Source organism: Staurois parvus, unplaced genomic scaffold (assembly GCF_062004578.1).
Source record: "Staurois parvus isolate SC_StPar_1 unplaced genomic scaffold, SC_StPar_1.0 ptg000574l, whole genome shotgun sequence".
Taxonomy (NCBI): Eukaryota; Metazoa; Chordata; class Amphibia; order Anura; family Ranidae; genus Staurois; species Staurois parvus.
Window position 1 is genome coordinate 1,242,070 of NW_028318370.1, and position 18,741 is coordinate 1,260,810.

Consider the following 18,741-nt stretch of genomic DNA (forward strand, 5'->3'; position numbering starts at 1 on the left):
TGTGTCACATTGGAGATATCTGGCTAGTTACACTGACTTTGCCCAGGGATTTAGGGTTGATTCACACCACAGAAATACAGGCTAGATTAGTGTTCAACAGCTCCATGGTTTAGTGGTTAGCCCTGCTGCCTCACAACGCTAGGGTTGTTGGTTTGAATCCCAACCACGGCAATGAATTTGCATGATTTATGTGTGACTACCCTAACATACATGTGCTGGTGGCAGCATCTTTTATTTCGGTCTAAATGATCCCTAGAATGTGAATTAGAATGAGGCCTTGTCTGTTCATACACCTTTAAAGTTGCACCTTATGTGAATGTCAAACGATAGGATGAGATAAGGGCCTGGACTATTGATTGATTTGATAATGCTGGTTTGTACTCCACCCCCTTTTGGGAAGGTTTGTCAAACCAAGAGAAGAGTGAGCGAGAGAGAGAAAAGGATTTTAAAAAAAAAAGAATAAAATTATGGCATGGAGTCCCCCTCCCCAAATCCATAACAGACCCTTATCCGAGCATGCAGATACCGCATGCCTTCAAAGATTTATTTCCTTTGTTGAATTGCCTGCTTGGTTCACACTAGATGCGATTTAAAATTGTGCTTTTTGTTGGCAATTTCATCGTATTTTCTGTAGATTTTCCACTCAAAATAACCTTTATTTAAAACAATCTAGTAAAACTCACATTAAAATGCATCCTCCTGGGGCACTGCAGGGTTAAAAACGCACCATACAGTGTTTCACTATAAAAGCAGGGACCCGGTGACTGACAGCCAAGGTGAGGGCGAGGGCAGGGTGCGGGCAGGCTCACGCCTTGCATGCGCCCCCTTCCCGGGACTGCAAAATCACATATATACATGGTTTTCGCACCGGTGCCGCCTTGTAGTCATATTTCTGCAAAAGATGCAAAAACAGCGCTGGCAGCAAAATAATTAAACGATGATCAGACATCAGTGTTCACGTCCGATAAAAAATTTCTAGCTTACACCCTCAGTTTTTTTCCTCTGAAAAGTTGGAATTGTCTGTCCAAAGCACAGTGCTAACAATCATATAATCGGCTGATCGTTCCTTGTATGAAAATGTTCGTACAATCTTCTTATCATGTGTATGGGCCATAAATGGGCCAAATAAACCAATGACTTCATTGGGGACAGAAATAGCTGCAAAGACCGTGCATGAAATTGCAGTTCAGCTATCTGATATTTGATGACGGTAAACTTAGTTCAAAACTTATCACGAGATAAAAAAATCACAAGATATTTGTCACATAAACCCTTGCACAAAGCCTCATGTCCCTATCTCCATCATCTGAGAAAATATTATCCGGCTTGTGTGCTTTACTCATTACAGCAAAAAAAAAAAGAAGAGGTTATCAACACCAATTAAGCAAACAAAACTTTGATATAAAACTTTGTCTGCGAGGAGAGCAGCACACTTTCCTTGGCTGCACAGGAGAACAGCGATGGAACGCTACACCCTCTGCTTGTTGGTGGCTGCCCTCATCATAGGGAGTGAGGCGTACCCACCTGTGAACTGTAAGTGTCCCTAGAATAGGGATTTTCGTAATATGGAGGATATAGCAATTGATACAAACTGTTAAAATGACATTATTATAAGGTTATATTATAAAACTAAATTTTAAACCGTGTACTCAAATCTATTTATACAGATATAGGGTACTATGGTCAAATGGTGGTAGAGAGAGATAGCGTCAATGCTACAGACAACAACAAACATGATGGATAGATAGATAGATAGATAGATAGATAGATAGATAGATAGATAGATAGATAGATAGATAGAATACATATAGATAGATAGATAGATAGATAGATGGATGGATGGATAGATAGATAGATAGATAGATAGATAGATAGATAGATAGATAGATAGATAAATAGATAGATAGATAGATAGATAGATAGATAGATAGATAGATAGATAATGTAGATAGATAGATAGATAGATAGATAATGTAGATAGATAGATTACATATAGACAGACAGACAGACAGATCGATCGATCTTATTTCACACCTGTTCTGCATTTTCATGGATTTTCCGTGTTTTTTATATTTATTTTTAATACTTTTGTGATGCGTTTTTCATGCACTCTCTCTAAAGTCTATGAGGCTAAAAATTCACATTGTTGCACCAAAAAGCCCCTGTTCTTTTTTTTCCATGTATATGGGCTCAACAGAAATTGATGGCAATCCTGTAGTTGTGTATTGTTGCGCAACAGCCAATGCCCATAAGTCCTCATACACACAGACGTTTTTACAGCGGCTTTTTGGTGTTTTTTCCTACAGCCAGTAAACTCCCCCAGCAGGTTATCCCAGGTGTCCATGCACACGTAGCCTTTAACCACTCGCCCTCCAGAAGATTTACCCCTCTTCGTGCACAGGACATTTTTGCGATTACTTTAACTGACAATTGCGCGGTCATGCAACTCTGCACCCTAATTAAATTTCTGTCCTTTTTTTTTCTCCGCAAATTTTTTCGGTGAGATTTGATTGCCTGTGCTTTTTAAATTTTTTGCGCTATGAACAAAATGACCAACAATTTTGAGAAAATAACAATATTTTTGACTTTTTTCTATTAAACATGCCCAGTAAAAAAATCAAAATTCTTCATAAATTTAGGCTAAAATGTATTCTGTTCCCTGTCTTTGCTAAAAAAAAAAACCCCAATAGGTGTAAATTAACTAGTTTACAAGAAAGTTATAGCGTTTACAAATGGCGGTGTATATATATTGGAATTGGCGCCGATCACAACAACTTTTAGCTGGACTGCGGCAGACATTCTGATACTGGGGGGAACTGACTTGTCAGCGACAACAATACAGTGATCAGTGCTAATAAAGAGCACTGACACTGTACTAATGGCACTGGGCAGGAAGGGGTTAACATCTGGGGCGATCAAAGGGTTAACTGTGTGCTGTTACACTATGGGGGCTGTGTGTGTGCTTCACTGTAAGCACACTGCTTTGTATGGCTCTGCTATACAGAGCCATACAAAGCAGTGTGCAGGAGCTGACAGGGAAGAGATCTGTGTTGTTTATACACAGGTCTCTCCTCCATCAGAGATGCTATGCAGAGCCATACAAAGCAGTGTGCAAGAGCTCACAGGGGAGAGATCTGTATTGTTTACATACAGTTCTCTGCCTCCGTCGGTAATGCTCGGTGATCACCGGGTGTCGGCGAGTAATCACCAGCCAGGACCCAGTGATTGATAGCCGAGGCCGTGAATAGCAGCACGGGTAGGGCTTGCGCATGCCTCCCTACCCGGAAATGCATAATCACATATATACATACGTGATTTTGCGCACCCCTGCTGCCCTGTAGCAGTATATCCACTTTAGGGCAGCAGGAAAGCGGTTAAATAGGTTTGCAGGGTGAAGAATAATCCCGGTAAGTTCTGCGACAACAGAATGTACTTGCGACATGTCAGGTCCAAATTATATTAGAAAGTATTATTTTATTGGAAGAGTAAGAGAGGCTGAGAGCCGACTGCCATGTGATATAGTGGGAGAATCAACATTAACAGATTGCAGGCATGCCTTGAGCAAACACAGAGCTGTACTTACACATCATTATTTACACCGAAACAGACCGCGTAGCCTGACCATAAACCTTTGCTGTCCTTCGGCTTCCTCAACTGTCATATCTCTGTGAAAGAATTTTAACAAAAGATAAAGGTTTGACCTCATCACTCTACAGTCTCATAGCTCACATTCATTCACATTCATGCTATGAGCTGTTAGGAGCCAATAGAAGCTTTGCGTGTCAGTCATGATGACATCATGGTGTGGGCGTGCCCAGATACGGCGCACCTCTCATCACTTAGGCCAGGTTCACACCTGTGCGTTTTTTAATGCATTTTGCGTTTTGCAGGAACGCAGTGCATGCCATTTATCATGATTTCCTATGGGACACATTCACATCTATGCAGTTTTTGTGTGCATGTTTTTTGGAAAGGGTCAGGGACTTCTTTTCCAGCAGCAGTTGTCGTTTTTAGTCCAATAGACTTCAATGGAACTGCATATAAAATGCAAGTGCTACATTTCGCGTGCACTTTTGAAGCATTTTTGGCATGCTTTTGATGCACTTTGCGTTCCGCATTTTTAATCTGTCCAGCAACAAGTTGGCAAACCCCCCCCCCCCGCAAAACACATCAAAAAAGCGCCAAAAAAAGCATGTGCAGAAACGCAAAATGCACTGCAGAAGCAGATCAAATGCAAACTGCATAGATGTAAACCTAGCCTTAAAGTGTTACTAATCCCAGGACCCTGCATTCACTATATCTGGTCTCCCCGGACCTTGCATTCACTATATCTGGTCTCCCCGGACCTTGCATTCACTATATCTGGTCTCCCCAGACCCCGCATTCACTATACCTGGTCTCTCCAGACCCTGCATTCACTATATCTGGTCTCCCCGGACCCTGCATTCGCTATATCCGATCTCCCCGGACCCTGCATTCGCTATATCTGGTCTCCCCGGACCCTGCATTCATTATATCTGGTCTCCCCGGACCCTGTATTCACTATATCTGGTCTCCCCGGACCCTGCATTCACTTTATCTGGTCTCCCCGGACCCTGCATTCACTATATCTGGTCTCCCCGGACCCTGCATTCACTATATCTGGTCTCCCCGGACCCTGCATTCACTTTATCTGGTCTCCCCGGACCCTGCATTCACTATATCTGGTCTCCCCGGACCCTGCATTCACTATATCTGGTCTCCCAGAACCCTGCATTCACTATATCTGGTCTCCCCGAACCCTGCATTCACTATATCTGGTCTCTCAGGACCCTGCATTTACTATATCTGGTCTCCCTGGACCCTGTATTCACTATATCTGGTCTCCCGGATCCTGCATTCACTATATCTGGTCTCCCACAGTACACAGAACATGAAAATGCAATTGTATTATTAAATATAAACCTTTTCTCATCAGCCGTTAGAGTAGCTTTGTGACTTCTATCAGTGTCCAGCACTGGTTAAAGCTTGTAGGAGGGGTTTTCATTCTCCCCTGATTGTCCTATGAGGCTGCATGTCATGTTTCACATGACTGTCATATGCCTTTAAGTGTTCTCTATATTTTGTCTCTGCTCCTCCCTTTCCTTTGCTTTAGTTAATGCTGTATAGATAGCCCAGCCCTTTTCCCAGAAATGCATTGCAGCTTCTAGCCTCATGTCATGAAGCAGGTCACATTATGATCTTTTGACCTATCCGATGTTCATTGTTGTAAGATTCTCTCAGTTTATGGAATAAACTTCACAAGATCTACAAGATATCTTCTGTATGGATCACTGACTGTGGTATTCAACTGAGATTGGAGTTATCGCTATCTCATCGTAGCTGTAAGTTACAGAGATCACACTTTCATTGCTGAGATTGGAGAGACAGAACACTGCATGACCCCTGACCCTCTGTCTGGACAGCGTTGATTGACCCTGTGCTGATCACATGCACTCTCCGAAGAAAAAAAAAAACCTCTCTAGCAATACACAAATACACATCAAACTGAGCATGTGCAGCTTGCCCCCAAGGCTCTGTTCTATCAGCAGATGGATTGGGTACAGTAGAGAAGGGGAGGATCAGAGAAGTCAGGATCAAACAGCCTTTATACACAATGCAGAAGATTAACCCCTTAAGTTCCACAAGTAATAACAAGCATGCTTTACTGCATATACAGACTGATTTTACTGCTGTGGGTTTAGTAACACTTAAGGAGTAACTCCACTTTCGTTGAGAGAAAAAACATTCCCCTCTGGGTGATCTATGTGCAGGGATCTTAACACATTTTGTTGCAGATTCCTTCCTTTTATTTTGAAGAAATAACTGTTTGTTTGTGTCAGTGTGGAAAGCGATTCTAAGGGGGGAGACTTTATAATTATCAATCAGCTGCTGCACTTGCAGGATTCTAATGAGGAAAGTGGCAGGGTCAGCATCCCTTTAGACATGATTTCCCTTTGGGAGTATCTCACCAAAAATGACATTTTTTTGCAGGGGATGCCCACAATCTGACTTGTATCTTAGTGAAGACTTCTGGGAAAATTAGTGAGCCAATCACACAAACAGGAAATGACATTTTTGGGGGGCTATTTGTACACCATCTGTGTATAGAACGCCTCCAGGTTGCCATATTGCATTTTACAGAAAATGATAGCACTGCAGATTGAAAAGGAAAGGTCATTTTTAAAAACATGCAATCAAAATATGACTTGGGTCGCAATTGTATACACCATATTATTTTTTTCTTATTTGCCATTTTTTTGCCACAAAAGATTTACCCTTTAAATCAGAATGGGTACAGACCTTAAATTATCCTGGGCATGTAAATGAAAAGAAGGCTAATTTGCATATTAACAATGCCCTTAGACTGTGAAGTGCCCTGTGTCAAGCCAAGGTAGAGAATATTATTATTATTATACAGTATTTATAAAGCGCCAATAGTTTGCTCAGCGCTGTACATTACAATGGGAGACAGTACACGAGACAGTACAGTAACAATACAATTCGATACACGAGGGGTTCGAGGGCCCTGCTCTTTGGAGCTTACAATCTAGGAGGGAGGGGATGGTGGTACAGGTGGAAATAGCTGTGGGGGATGGAGTAGTGGGAAGAGTGGAGGAGATTGGCAATTAGTTGAGGACAGGGTAGGCTTCCCTGAAGAGATGGGTTTTCAGGGAGCACCTAAAGGAGAGGAGAGTAGGTGATAGTCTGATGGATTGGGGTAGGGGGGAAGCCCTGGAGAAGTTCTGGAGACGGGCATGGGAGGAGGAGACCAGGGAACTAGAGAGTAGGAGGTCTTGTGAGGAGCAGAGAGTACGTTTTGGGTGGTATATGGATACCATTCCATGAAGCTCTCTATGCACTGTTGTGCTAATCTGAAGGCCACATCAAGTTGACTCTGCAAACAGTTGGCCACTTCTGCGCACTGTGTGCTTCAGCATGCACTGACCCCAATCTCTCATTTTATGTGGCTGAGTTGCTGTTGTTCCCAGTTGCTTCCACTTTGTTATAATACCACTAACAGTTGTCCGTGGAATATTTAGCAGAAAAGGAAATATTATGGATAGACTTATTGCACAGGTGGCATCCTATCACGGTACCACGCTTGAATTCACTGAGCTCCTGAGAGTGACCCATTCTTTCACAAATGTTTGCCGTCTGCATGCCTAGGTGCTTGATTTTATATATCTGTGGCCATGGAGGTGATTGAAAGACCTGAATACAGTGATTTGGAGGGCTGCCCAATACTTTTGGCAATATAGTGTAGATGTAAACCCTAACAGAAACTAAGAGGATGATTTACTAAAACTGGACAGTGCAAAATATGGTGCGGCTCTGCCTAGCAGTCAATCAGCTTTTGGGTTTTATTGCCAAAGCTTAATTGAACAAGATGAAATTGGAAGTCGATTGGCTACCATGCATAGCTGCACCACATTTTGCACTCTCCAATTTTAGTAAATCATCCTCTTAGTTTGTGGAAGCCATCATTTCACTCCAGCAAGGTTTGCACAGATGCATGTCTGTGTGCTGGTGTGCAATTCAGAATGAACGTATACCCATTGCACAAATGCATTTAATGTGCATTGTTATGTGAAGCACTAAAGCAGGCAGTAGCGAAACCCTATGCAAAATGCACGTGAATAGCCGCATTGAAGCATATGACTAAAGCTTATGGAGGTCTGGCAGAGCGCTGGACAGTTTCCTGCTAGGAGTGATTTCAGGCATAGAATGTGCATAGCCTACTGTGATTGTTGCTGTTTTGGCATAATGAGGTATATTCTGGTTGAGCAGCCCACCATGGCAGCCATAGACTGACACAAATCCTTGTAATAATTTCCAGAAAAGGTCTTCTATGGGCCTTACCACATACCTTTCTGAGAAGGAGAGGAGTGACACCTTTTGGCACAAAGAATGTAGGCTAAGGAGACACCACGGCTACACCCCCACTTATGCAGGCCATGAATGAATCTGCAGCAAATTATTGGTTAAACCCACAGGTGATTTTCTTCCACCTCTGTTTTTCCTTTATATCCGCTATTTAAAATAATACATTCATGACTAAAGGAATCATCAAGCAAGATCCTTCTCATTACCAAGAACGGTGGGACATTGGTTTAAATGGCCACAGAAGTATTTTTATTTGCCAGTCAAAACAACTAAGTAAATAATGTTAAAAGAACAAACAATAAGCAATTTTGGCAATGCAACCATTGGGGTGTCTTTAAAGATACCAGTTATAACTAGAATCATCCGTGTCCTCAGCCAAGCTTCACCAGCTCAAAGACTTTACTAAACTCAAATGTTCTTACCAGGGGGCCTAGCTCCCAGGAGAACCATCAATAACCAATCAAGCAGAAGCACAATACCCCAGATGGACCTCCAGGTTTTTTTTAATTCTTTATTTATCCAGGACATACATGAAAGCCTCATACAGAACATAGTATATTGACTGGGTTATGGTCCTCCAGTTTTTAACAATTCAATTATGACTCCCCAAAAAATCCCTGACCCACCAAGCTGTTGTGACAACCCATTTTTGTGATATTTTACAAACCCATGACCTTTAATGAACCTCAAATTGATGGCAGGTGGGTGGGGGAAACTTTCTTCTTCATCAAAACTTTTCAGAATGGGTACCCAGCATCCTTCACAGGAACTCTCCTTGTGACTGATCTAACATCCACCTCTTCATGTAGTTTTCTGAACCTGGGTATACCGGTACCGAAAATACCTACTGAACCAGCTGACTTTCAGTACATGTGTACGGCCGTCTGTTCAACAGAAGCCAGTCTAACGGCCAGCCTCTGTTGAATGGTAATGCTCAAAAACTAGCATTTCATCAGCACTTGCAGCCAATGGCTGCCATGCTGATCTTTGTATTTTGGTGGGGGAAGGGGTCCCCATTGTCAGAATACAATAACTCTGTGAGTTTTTTTACATTGAACACGCTGGTTGAACGAAAAATAAACCTCAACATGTAAACCCACAGTTTTGTAACAATTCAACTATTTACTAACTTCCCATAGACCCCTTGAACTTCCAAGCTGCTGTGGCAATTTTTTTTTTAATTGAGACAACCCTTGACTTCCAGCGAACCTCAAATCAAGGCTAGGTGGCTGGGGAAAATTCTTCTCCGCCTACATTTTTCAGAATAAAAACCCAGCAGCCTTCACAGGAATAACCCTTGCAGCTTCACCCTGCCCATCCGACTTTCAACCACCAATCTGGTAAGCTCTACACCCTGCCCATCCGACTTTCAACCACCAATCTGGTAAGCTCTACACTCTGCCCATTTGATCTTCAACTATCAGTCTGGTAAGACCTACAACCTTCCCATTTAACCTTCAGCCACCAGTCTGGTAAGACTTACACCCTCCCATCTGACCTTTAACCACCAATCGGGTAAGACCTACACCCTGGCATTTGACCTTTAACTACCAATCTGGTAAGACCTACATCGAGGCATCTGACCTTCGACCAGCAATCTGGTAAGACCTACACCCCTCCACACTAACTTCACATTTAAAGCCTTCTATGACTTGATTCTCCACTTAATTGTCCAGACCCTCCATCCATTTTGTTCCTCACTATAAAGAGGTGAGATGTGTAGTGCAACAGTTCTGGTGGTAGCATTTTTTAATATTAGTCTATACATGATGAAAATCTGAGAAGAAGGGACAGTGGGATTTGGTTCCTAAAGGAAGATAGTCCCTACAAATGATTAATTTGGTGGGAACTAGATTGCTTCAGTATAATAACACAACAGCAAATTAGAGAGATCTGATAGGTTCTACATAGGAACCTGATTGTGTAGACCACTTTATACTGTATATTGCCCTCATTGCTGAAGACTGTTGATTCCTGTACTGATTCTTTTAATTGTTTTATGCAGCCACTAAGTGTACTCTAACGGAGCCAAAGGCTAGAGTCAAGTGTGGGTACCCCAGGATCTCAGAGAAGGACTGCACAGACATAGGTTGCTGCTTTGATGACAGCATTCCCCAAGTGGTGTGGTGTTACCAGCCAGAAATTCAAGCAGGTACAGTACATAGTATTTGACTGATAGCCAGTTGTCCATGGTTCTTTCTAACCAAAGATCTTTCTGCAGACATGCAAGATGGGAGCTAATTTACCTGTTTTGTATTTATGTCCCTTCAGTCCTAAGATTTACACAGCTCTACCACTCAGTACAGCTCTGTCTGGCAGGGGAGGAGACCTATTTTTGAATTGGCCTCCATTAGAAATCAGTAGGCCTTTTCATATTATGGTCCGTAGGGATGCAAGGGTGGCCCTTCTGCATTGCCCACTTTTGGGTCTGTCTAGGTCTCAGAAGAAATTGGCATCCTACCTATTTATTTCTGCCAAACGTGCTATAGCTCAAGCTTGGAGAACCCCTTCGGTTGTCTTCCAGGGAGTGAAGACCCAGATGAATGCTATGTTGATCAATGAACAGATGTTTAGCATTCTTCATGATTCTCATCTGAGATTCCTTAAGGTTTGGGAACCTTGGATACATTATTCCTTGCCATCCCTGCCTCCAACTAGTTATGGCCTCTTATAGTCGCTGCCTGTGCTAGCCCTGGATGGCACCTTTGGGGAGCAGTACCCGAATTTGACAGGTACCAGCTCCCACTTCTGGTTCGATCGCCTAGGCGATCGGAAGCAAAAGGTGGCTTCCCCCCTCACTCCCTGTAGTCTTTTGGGACACGTGACAGGTCCCAGAAAATTACAGGACCATTCATGAAGCGCAGCGCAGAGCTACTCGCGCATGCACAGTGGGTACCTGGCTGTGAAGCCGCAAGCTGTCATAGTCAGTTGTCCACACTGAAGATGCTGACCTCCTGGAATACAGGACGACAGGTGAAACGGACTGCGGGGGACACGCCACAGGATCGAGGGACCGAGGGACAGGTAAGTGGCTGTTTTTTAAAAGTCAGCAGCTACAGTTTTTGTAGATGCTGACTTATTTTTTTGACAGGGTGAGCGGAACTCCACTTTAAGAAGACATCTGTTTTCTACATTTTTATTATTGGATATGTTTTATAACAGAAAGTAAAAAATGTTTAGTTTTTTTCAAAATGTTCATTTTTTTTTGTTTATATAAAAAAACAAAGAAAGAAAAAACCAATGGTGATCAAATACCACCAAAACAAAGCTCTACTTCTGTGAAAAAAAATTATATAAATGTAATTTGGGTACAGTGTTGCATGATCACGCAAATACCAGTTGAAGTAGCGCAGTGCTGAATAGCAAAAAAATGTCCTTTTTCAGGAAGGGGGTAAACAGTGGTTAAAGTAAATCTTTCCTAAGAGAATTATGGCAACTTTCATTCCTGTTCTTTCTCTCTCTCTTTGAAAATACTGTCTGCCAGACCCTATTTTACTTCCTGTTTCAATGACACTCTGTGTATCAGTGTCTGACTGGTTGTCACAGGCATAGGAAGCGAGAAGTAATCTTCCCAAAGGGGCTCCAGACAGAAAACAAAGTAGAAGTTCTAATTGTGCTTTATCTAAAAAAAATTAAAACATGTAAAAAGTCAAAGTGTGCAAAGTGCAGGTCCCCATTCAGTCCAATTTTATATTATCTTAATAGATGGAATTGGGTGCTCAAACAGTGTTTAATGTAGTTCTTGTATACAAGTTATAGCCCTTTACAATGTATATTTTCTGTAACAGAGACCGTCGAGTGCGCTGTCCTGCCCAAACAGAGAGAGAACTGCGGCTACCCCGGCATTAGCATGGACCACTGTTACAAGAAGGGCTGTTGCTTCAACTCCAGTGTACCCGATCCCATATGGTGCTTCTACTCAGACATCACACATGGTAATGTAGTCACAGAGTGAAGGGTCACTATCAGTGCTGGGACAAGGTCATCTAGAGCCCAGGCAAACAAGTAAAATTGTGCCCCCCCCCGCCCAAGATGTATGAGCATTATGTGTCAGCAAAAATCCCCCCCTAAAAAAAACTAATCGAGCACAAATCTGCATGCGCACCCCCTAAGCATAAATTTTCCCTCCTACCAGCACAAATCTGCCTCCCCCCTACTGAGAAGTCCTCCTTCCTATTACAAATCTTTTCCCCCACCCCCCCATCTCTTCAGCTCAAATCTTCTCTCTCCCTATATGCCCCACCCCCCAAAAAAAATGTCCCTCCTAGCACAAACCCCTCACCCCCCTCTACCATATCACCTTTTCTAGCACAAACCTTCCTCCTAGAGCACAAATCCTGTTCCCCCTCCTCCCAACAGAAATTCCCCCCATATCACCACTCCTAGCACACCTCCCCTCATGGTGCACTCCCAACTCACATGATACCACAGTGCCTAGGGCAGACACACCTCCTGCCCACCCCTTGTCCCAACCCTGGTTGCTATACCTAAACCACGTCACTATCATACATCCATTAGTGTAGATAGAGGTTATAATAACATTTTTGGGATGTTGCAGATGTCTGCCGCCAGCTCTAAGCCAGTGAACTGAGTGATCACATGACCACTGATCTCTCAGTTCACAATCTTCTCAGAGCAGAGAGCAGTGACTGTCAGTCACCATTCTTCACTCTGCCCCTCCAGCTCTCAGTGGAATGCTGGGATAGGAGGTGTGGGCAATTGGCTTCGGCTCTCAGCCATGTGCTGATGACCGAAGCCAACTGTCAATCTGGCAGCTGAGTGGATCCCAACAATATTGCCAGGACCCTTCCGGAGCCTGGAGCAGCTCTTTGGCGCCAGCTGGCAGCGTGCAATAGCCCACTATTAGCTGACTCACAGGAGTCATCTGGGTCTCCTGAGTCACAGGAGAGCAAAAGTAAGCACATTCTTGTGACCCTTAAGAAAAATATTTGGCCATAATACCCTTTAAGGAGAGTCTATTTATTGGCAACTAGGGATACACCGATATATCGGCAGCCGAAACATATCGGCCATAAATGGTAGCATTGGCATTTTGCTGATAAGAAAAAAGGTTGAGTATCATAGACATTCATGCAAAAATGCCCTCTAGTGACTTCAATGCAAAATCATGTCTCATAGACTTTCATGCAAAGTCATGTCTCATAGACATTCATGCAAAAACGCCTCTAGTGACTTCAATGAAAAAATCTCATCTCATAGACCTTCATGTAAAGTCACGTCTCATAGACATTCATGAAGAAATGCACCCTACTGACTTTAATGCAAAAAACACATCTCATAGACTTTCATGCAAAGTCGCATCTCATAGACATTCATGCAGAAATGCACCCTACTGAATTTAATGCAAAAATCGCACCTCATGGACCTTCATGCAGAATCACATCAAGTAGAATCTCATGAAAAGTTGTGTCTCATAGACATTCATGCAGAAATGCACCGTACTGACTTCAATGCAAAAATTATTATTATTATTATTATTATTATTACTACGAGTTTATATAGCGCCAAAGGGTTTGCTCAGCGCTGTACAATAGGGGGGACAATACATGGCACAGTACAACAACAACAAACAACGTACGAGGGGTAAGAGGGCCCTACTCTTACGAGCTTACAATCTAGGAGGGAGGGGGTAAAGGTACAGTAGGAAGTGGCTGACGGGGATGAAGTGGTGGGAGGAATGAGGGAGGATGGCCGTTAGGTGAGGGTGGGGTAGGCTTCCCTGAAGAGATGGGTTTTGAGGGAGCGCCTGAATGTGAATAGGGAAGGCGACAGTCTGATGGATTGGGGCAGTGAGTTCCAGAGGATGGGGGAGGACCTGGAGAAGTCCTGCAGTCGTGCATGGGAGGAGGAGACCAGGGAGCAGGATAGAAGGAGGTCCTGTGAGGAGCGAAGGGTACGGGTAGGGTGGTACTTGGTGATAAGGTTGGTGAGGTAGTCAGGGGCAGTGTTGTGAACGGCTTTGTAGGTCAGGGTTAGGAGTTTAAATTTGATGCGTTGGGCAATCGGGAGCCAGTGGAGGGAGAGGCAGAGGGGGGTGGCAGAGGTGGAGCGGGTGGTGAGGTGGATGAGTCTGGCAGCTGAGTTCAGGATGGTCTGGAGCGGGGAGAGCCTGCACTTGGGTAGGCCAGTGAGGAGGGAGTTGCAGTAGTCAAGGCGTGAGATGATGAGGGAGTGTACTAGAAGTTTGGTGGTGTCTGGGGTGAGGAAGGAGCGTATCTTGGCAATGTTGCGAAGATGGAGCCTGCATGTGTTTGTGAGTGATTTGACATGCGGTTGGAGGGAGAGGTTCGCGTCAAGAATGATGCCAAGGACTTTGGCTTGCGGGGCGGGAGTGATAGTGGAGTTGTTGGTGATGATGGATAGGATGGGGGGGGGGGGTGTTGGCAGGGGGAAAGATGAGGAGCTCAGTTTTGGAGAGGTTGAGCTTGAGGAAATGTAGCGACATCCAGTCTGAGATGTCATTTAGGAGGTGAGTGATGCGGGCGGAGATAGTGGGGGTGAGGTGAGGGGTGGAGAGGTAGATTTGGGTGTCGTCAGCATAGAGGTGATAGTTGAAGCCGTGAGATTGTATGAGTTTGCCCAGGGAGGAGGTGTAGATGGAGAAGAGAAGGGGTCCTAGGACAGAGCCTTGGGGGACCCCAACAGAGAGGGGGAGGGAGGGGGAGGTGGCACCATTGTAGGTGACACTGAAGGAGCGTCGGGATAGGTAGGATGAGAACCAAGAGAGAGCAGTATCTCCGATGCCAAGGGAGAGTAGTTTATTAAGGAGGAGGGGGTGGTCAACTGTGTCGAAGGCCGCAGAGAGGTCCAGGAGAAGGAGGACAGAGTAGTCGCCCTTGGCTTTGGCGTTGAGTAGGTCGTTAGTGATTTTGAGGAGGGCAGTTTCAGTGGAGTGTAGGGGACGGAAGCCGGACTGTAGAGGGTCAAGGAGGTTATTGTCTGTAAGGTGGGCGCTTAGGCGATCGTAGACTAAGCGTTCAAGGAGCTTGGAGGTGAGTGGCAGCAGGGAGATGGGTCTGAGGTTGTTGGAGTCCGCGGGATCCAGGGAGGGCTTTTTGAGGATGGGGGTGATATGCGCGTGCTTTAGGGGGGAGGGGAATACGCCAGTAGAGAGGGAGAGATTGAAGATGTGGGTGAGGGAGCGGATGAGGGAAGAGGGGGGTGACCGGAGGAGTTGAGAGGGGATAGGGTCCAGGGGGCAGGTAGTGAGGCGGGCTTTTGAGAGGACTTTGGCGACTTCCTCAGTAGTGACAGGGCTGAGGGAGTGCAGTCCGGGGGGGGGGTTATGGTGGGCGGGGCATTGGGAGAGGAGGGGGGCAGTGCGGTTGTGAGGGCAGAGGAGGGGGGAGATGAAGGGGTGACGGGGGCGAGGAGGCTAGGTGGGGAGGTAGATTGCAAGCTGACGATGTCCTTACGGATAGCGTCAATCTTGTTGTGGAAATGGGTGGCAATCTCGTGGGCGGTGAGAGAGGTACTGAGTGGAGGAGGGGGGGGGGGGGAGAGCAGGGAGTTGAAGGTGGAGAAGAGTCGGCGGGGGGAGGAGGAGAGGGTGTTTATTAGGTTAACAAAGTAGGCCTGCTTGGCGGCGTGGAGGGAGGAGGTGTAGATAAGAAATGCAGATTTGTAGAGGGAGAAAGTATGAGGGGACCTGGTTTTGCGCCACAGTCTCTCCAGTGCGCGACTGCGACGTTTGAGGCGTTTAGTGTGGTGAAAAATCACATCTCATAGACCTTCATGCAAATCACGCCTCATAGACATTCATTCAAAAATGCCCCTAGTGACTTTAATGCAAAATCATATCTCATAGGCTTTCATGCAAAGTCGCGTCTCATAGACATTTATGCAAAAACGCCCCCTAGTGACTTCAATTCACAATCACGTCTCATAGATTTTCAAGCATTGTCGATTCCACATTGACTTCAATGCAAAAATGCCCCTAGTGACTTCAATGCAAAAATCGCATCTCACAGACTTTCATGCAAAGTTGCGTCTCATAGACATTCATGCAAAAACTCCTCTAGTGACTTTAATGCAAAATCACGTCTCATAGATTTTCATGCAAAGTCGCGTCTCATAGACATTCATGCAAAAACCCCAACTAGTGACTTCAATGCAAAATCATGTCTCATAGACTTTCATGCAAAGTCACGTCTCATAGACATTCATGCAAAAACGCCTCTAGTGACTTCAATGCAAAAATCTCATCTCATAGACCTTCATGCAAAGTCACGTCTCATAGACATTCATGCAAAAATGCCCCTAGTGACTTCAAAGTCACGTCTCATAGACATTCATGCAGAAATGCACCCTACTGACTTTAATGCAAAAATCGCATCTCATAGACTTTCATGCAAAGTCGCATCTCATAGACATTCATGCAGAAATGCACCCTACTGAATTTAATGCAAAAATCGCATCTCATAGACCTTCATGCAAAATCACATCTCATAGACTCTCATGCAAAGTTGTGTCTCATAGACATTCGTGCAGAAATGCACCCTGCTGACTTCAATGCAAAAATCACATCTCATAGACCTTCATGCAAAGTTATGCCTCATAGACATTCATTCAAAAAAGCCCCTAGTGACTTCAATGCAAAATCATATCTCATAGGCTTTCATGCAAAGTCGCGTCTCATAGATATTCATGCAAAAACGCCCCCTAGTGACTTCAATGCACAATCACGTCTCATAGATTTTCATGCAAAGTCGATTCCACATCGACTTCAATGCAAAAATGCCCCTAGTGACTTCAATACAAAAATCGCATCTCATAGACTTTCATGCAAAGTTGCGTCTCATAGACATTCATGCAAAAACTCCCCTAGTGACTTTAATGCAAAATCGCATCTCATAGATTTTCATGCAAAGTCGCGTCTCATAGACATTCATGCAAAAACACCCACTAGTGACTTCAATGCAAAAATCTCATCTCAAAGACCTTCATGCAAAGTCACGTCTCATAGACATTCATGCAAAAATGCCCCTAGTGACTTCAAAGTCACGTCTCATAGACATTCATGCAGAAATGCACCCTACTGACTTTAATGCAAAAATCGCATCTCATAGACTTTCATGCAAAGTCGCATCTCATAGACATTCATGCAGAAATGCACCCTACTGAATTTAATGCAAAAATCGCATCTCATAGACCTTCATGCAAAATCACATCTCATAGACTCTCATGCAAAGTTGTGTCTCATAGACATTCGTGCAGAAATGCACCCTACTGACTTCAATGCAAAAATCACATCTCATAGACCTTCATGCAAAGTCATGCCTCATAGACATTCATTCAAAAATGCCCCTAGTGACTTCAATGCAAAATCATATCTCATAGGCTTTCATGCAAAGTCGCGTCTCATAGACATTCATGCAAAAACGCCCCCTAGTGACTTCAATGCACAATCACGTCTCATAGATTTTCATGCAAAGTCGATTCCACATCGACTTCAATGCAAAAATGCCCCTAGTGACTTCAATACAAAAATCGCATCCCATAGACTTTCATGCAAAGTTGCGTCTCATAGACATTCATGCAAAAACTCCCCTAGTGACTTTAATGCAAAATCGCGTCTCATAGATTTTCATGCAAAGTCGCGTCTCATAGACATTCATGCAAAAACACCCACTAGTGACTTCAATGCAAAATCATGTCTCATAGACTTTCATGCAAAGTCACGTCTCATAGATATTCATGCAGAAACACCCTAATGACTTCAATGCAAATTCGCGTCTCATAGATTTTCATGCAAAGTCGCATCTCATAGACATTCATGCAGAAACACCCCCTAGTGACTTCAATGCAAAATGACGTCTCATAGACCTTCATGCAAAGTCGCGTCTCATAGACATTCATGCAGAAACACACCCTAGTGACTTCAATGCAAAATCATATCTCATAGGGCTTCATGCAAAGTCAAGTCTCATAGACATTCATGCAAAAACGCCCCCTAGTGACTTCAATGCAAAATCACGTCTCACAGATTTTCATGCAAAGTCGAGTCCACATTGACTTCAATGCAGAAACACCGCTAGTGTAATGTGATGTAAAATTGCCAGCCACATTAATTCAATTTAAAATATATATATATATTCAAAACTGTCCATTTAGGTTTTTTTTTTGGTTTTTGGCGAAGTGCATCCTGAATTTTTGGTTTCAGTTTCAGCATCAGAATTTTTATTTTCGATACACCACTATTGGCAACTAATATGGAACACCGGATTCTGATTTCATGGATTTGAAGTGGTGGGAAATGTAGGGGTGTACTTATTGTTTTCCATACGACACATGAATTTAGATCATGAAACTATAAACACCAGGCCAATTTTATGTGTCATTTGTTCAAATAAAGTCATCATTTTCTATGGGGCGTACTTGCTTTGACTGAGAAAGCTTAGTTGATGTAAATCTGACCATTCCTCTGATTTTTCCTGTTTTTCAGTGGAGTAAGAAGATCGCCAGGTCACTCACTGCTGATTCTGTCTCCATTCATTGCACACCCCGTTCTGTCTGATTGTTCCAATTCCTGGTGTTCAGCAGTGTATGTTTCTATCTCCTGAACAATGTTTATGTTGCTTTCAGAAACAATACATCCATAAATCCCACTGCATTGTTGGCTTCATTTATTGTCTCGTTTGTACAACTATACATCATGTTTTAAAAGGGTCAGTCCATCCGGAATTGGCACTTCAGTTTTGGATGGAGGAATGTGAGCTGAAACATGAAGGCCTTGCTTAGCCTGGCCATAGATGGATCCAAATGTGGCCAGTTCAGCACAGGCTGACCAACTTTCAATCTATCCATGGTGGTTCC

General features: G+C 43.8%; 1 protein-coding gene across 1 annotated transcript; it reads left to right on the forward strand.

Moving 5' to 3' along the window:
* Window positions 1-1,352: 1,352 nt before the first annotated feature.
* On the forward strand, window positions 1,353-18,533 carry LOC149450435 (trefoil factor 3-like). The gene is made up of 4 exons (XM_089691897.1): window positions 1,353-1,533; window positions 9,911-10,057; window positions 11,694-11,840; window positions 18,371-18,533. Exons 1-4 carry the CDS (start codon window positions 1,461-1,463, stop codon window positions 18,376-18,378), a joined length of 375 nt encoding a protein of 124 aa, XP_089548023.1. The 5' UTR covers window positions 1,353-1,460; the 3' UTR covers window positions 18,379-18,533.
* The last annotated feature ends 208 nt before the right edge of the window (window positions 18,534-18,741 follow it).

Excerpts from the sequence above, each read along its gene's own strand:
- LOC149450435 (XM_089691897.1), top strand. The coding sequence starts at position 1,461 with ATGGAACGCTACACCCTCTGCTTGTTGGTGGCTGCCCTCATCATAGGG. Across the intron at positions 1,534-9,910 it reads GGCGTACCCACCTGTGAACT|CCACTAAGTGTACTCTAACG; the intron begins GTAAGTGTCCCT and ends TGTTTTATGCAG. Across the intron at positions 10,058-11,693 it reads CCAGCCAGAAATTCAAGCAG|AGACCGTCGAGTGCGCTGTC; the intron begins GTACAGTACATA and ends TTTCTGTAACAG.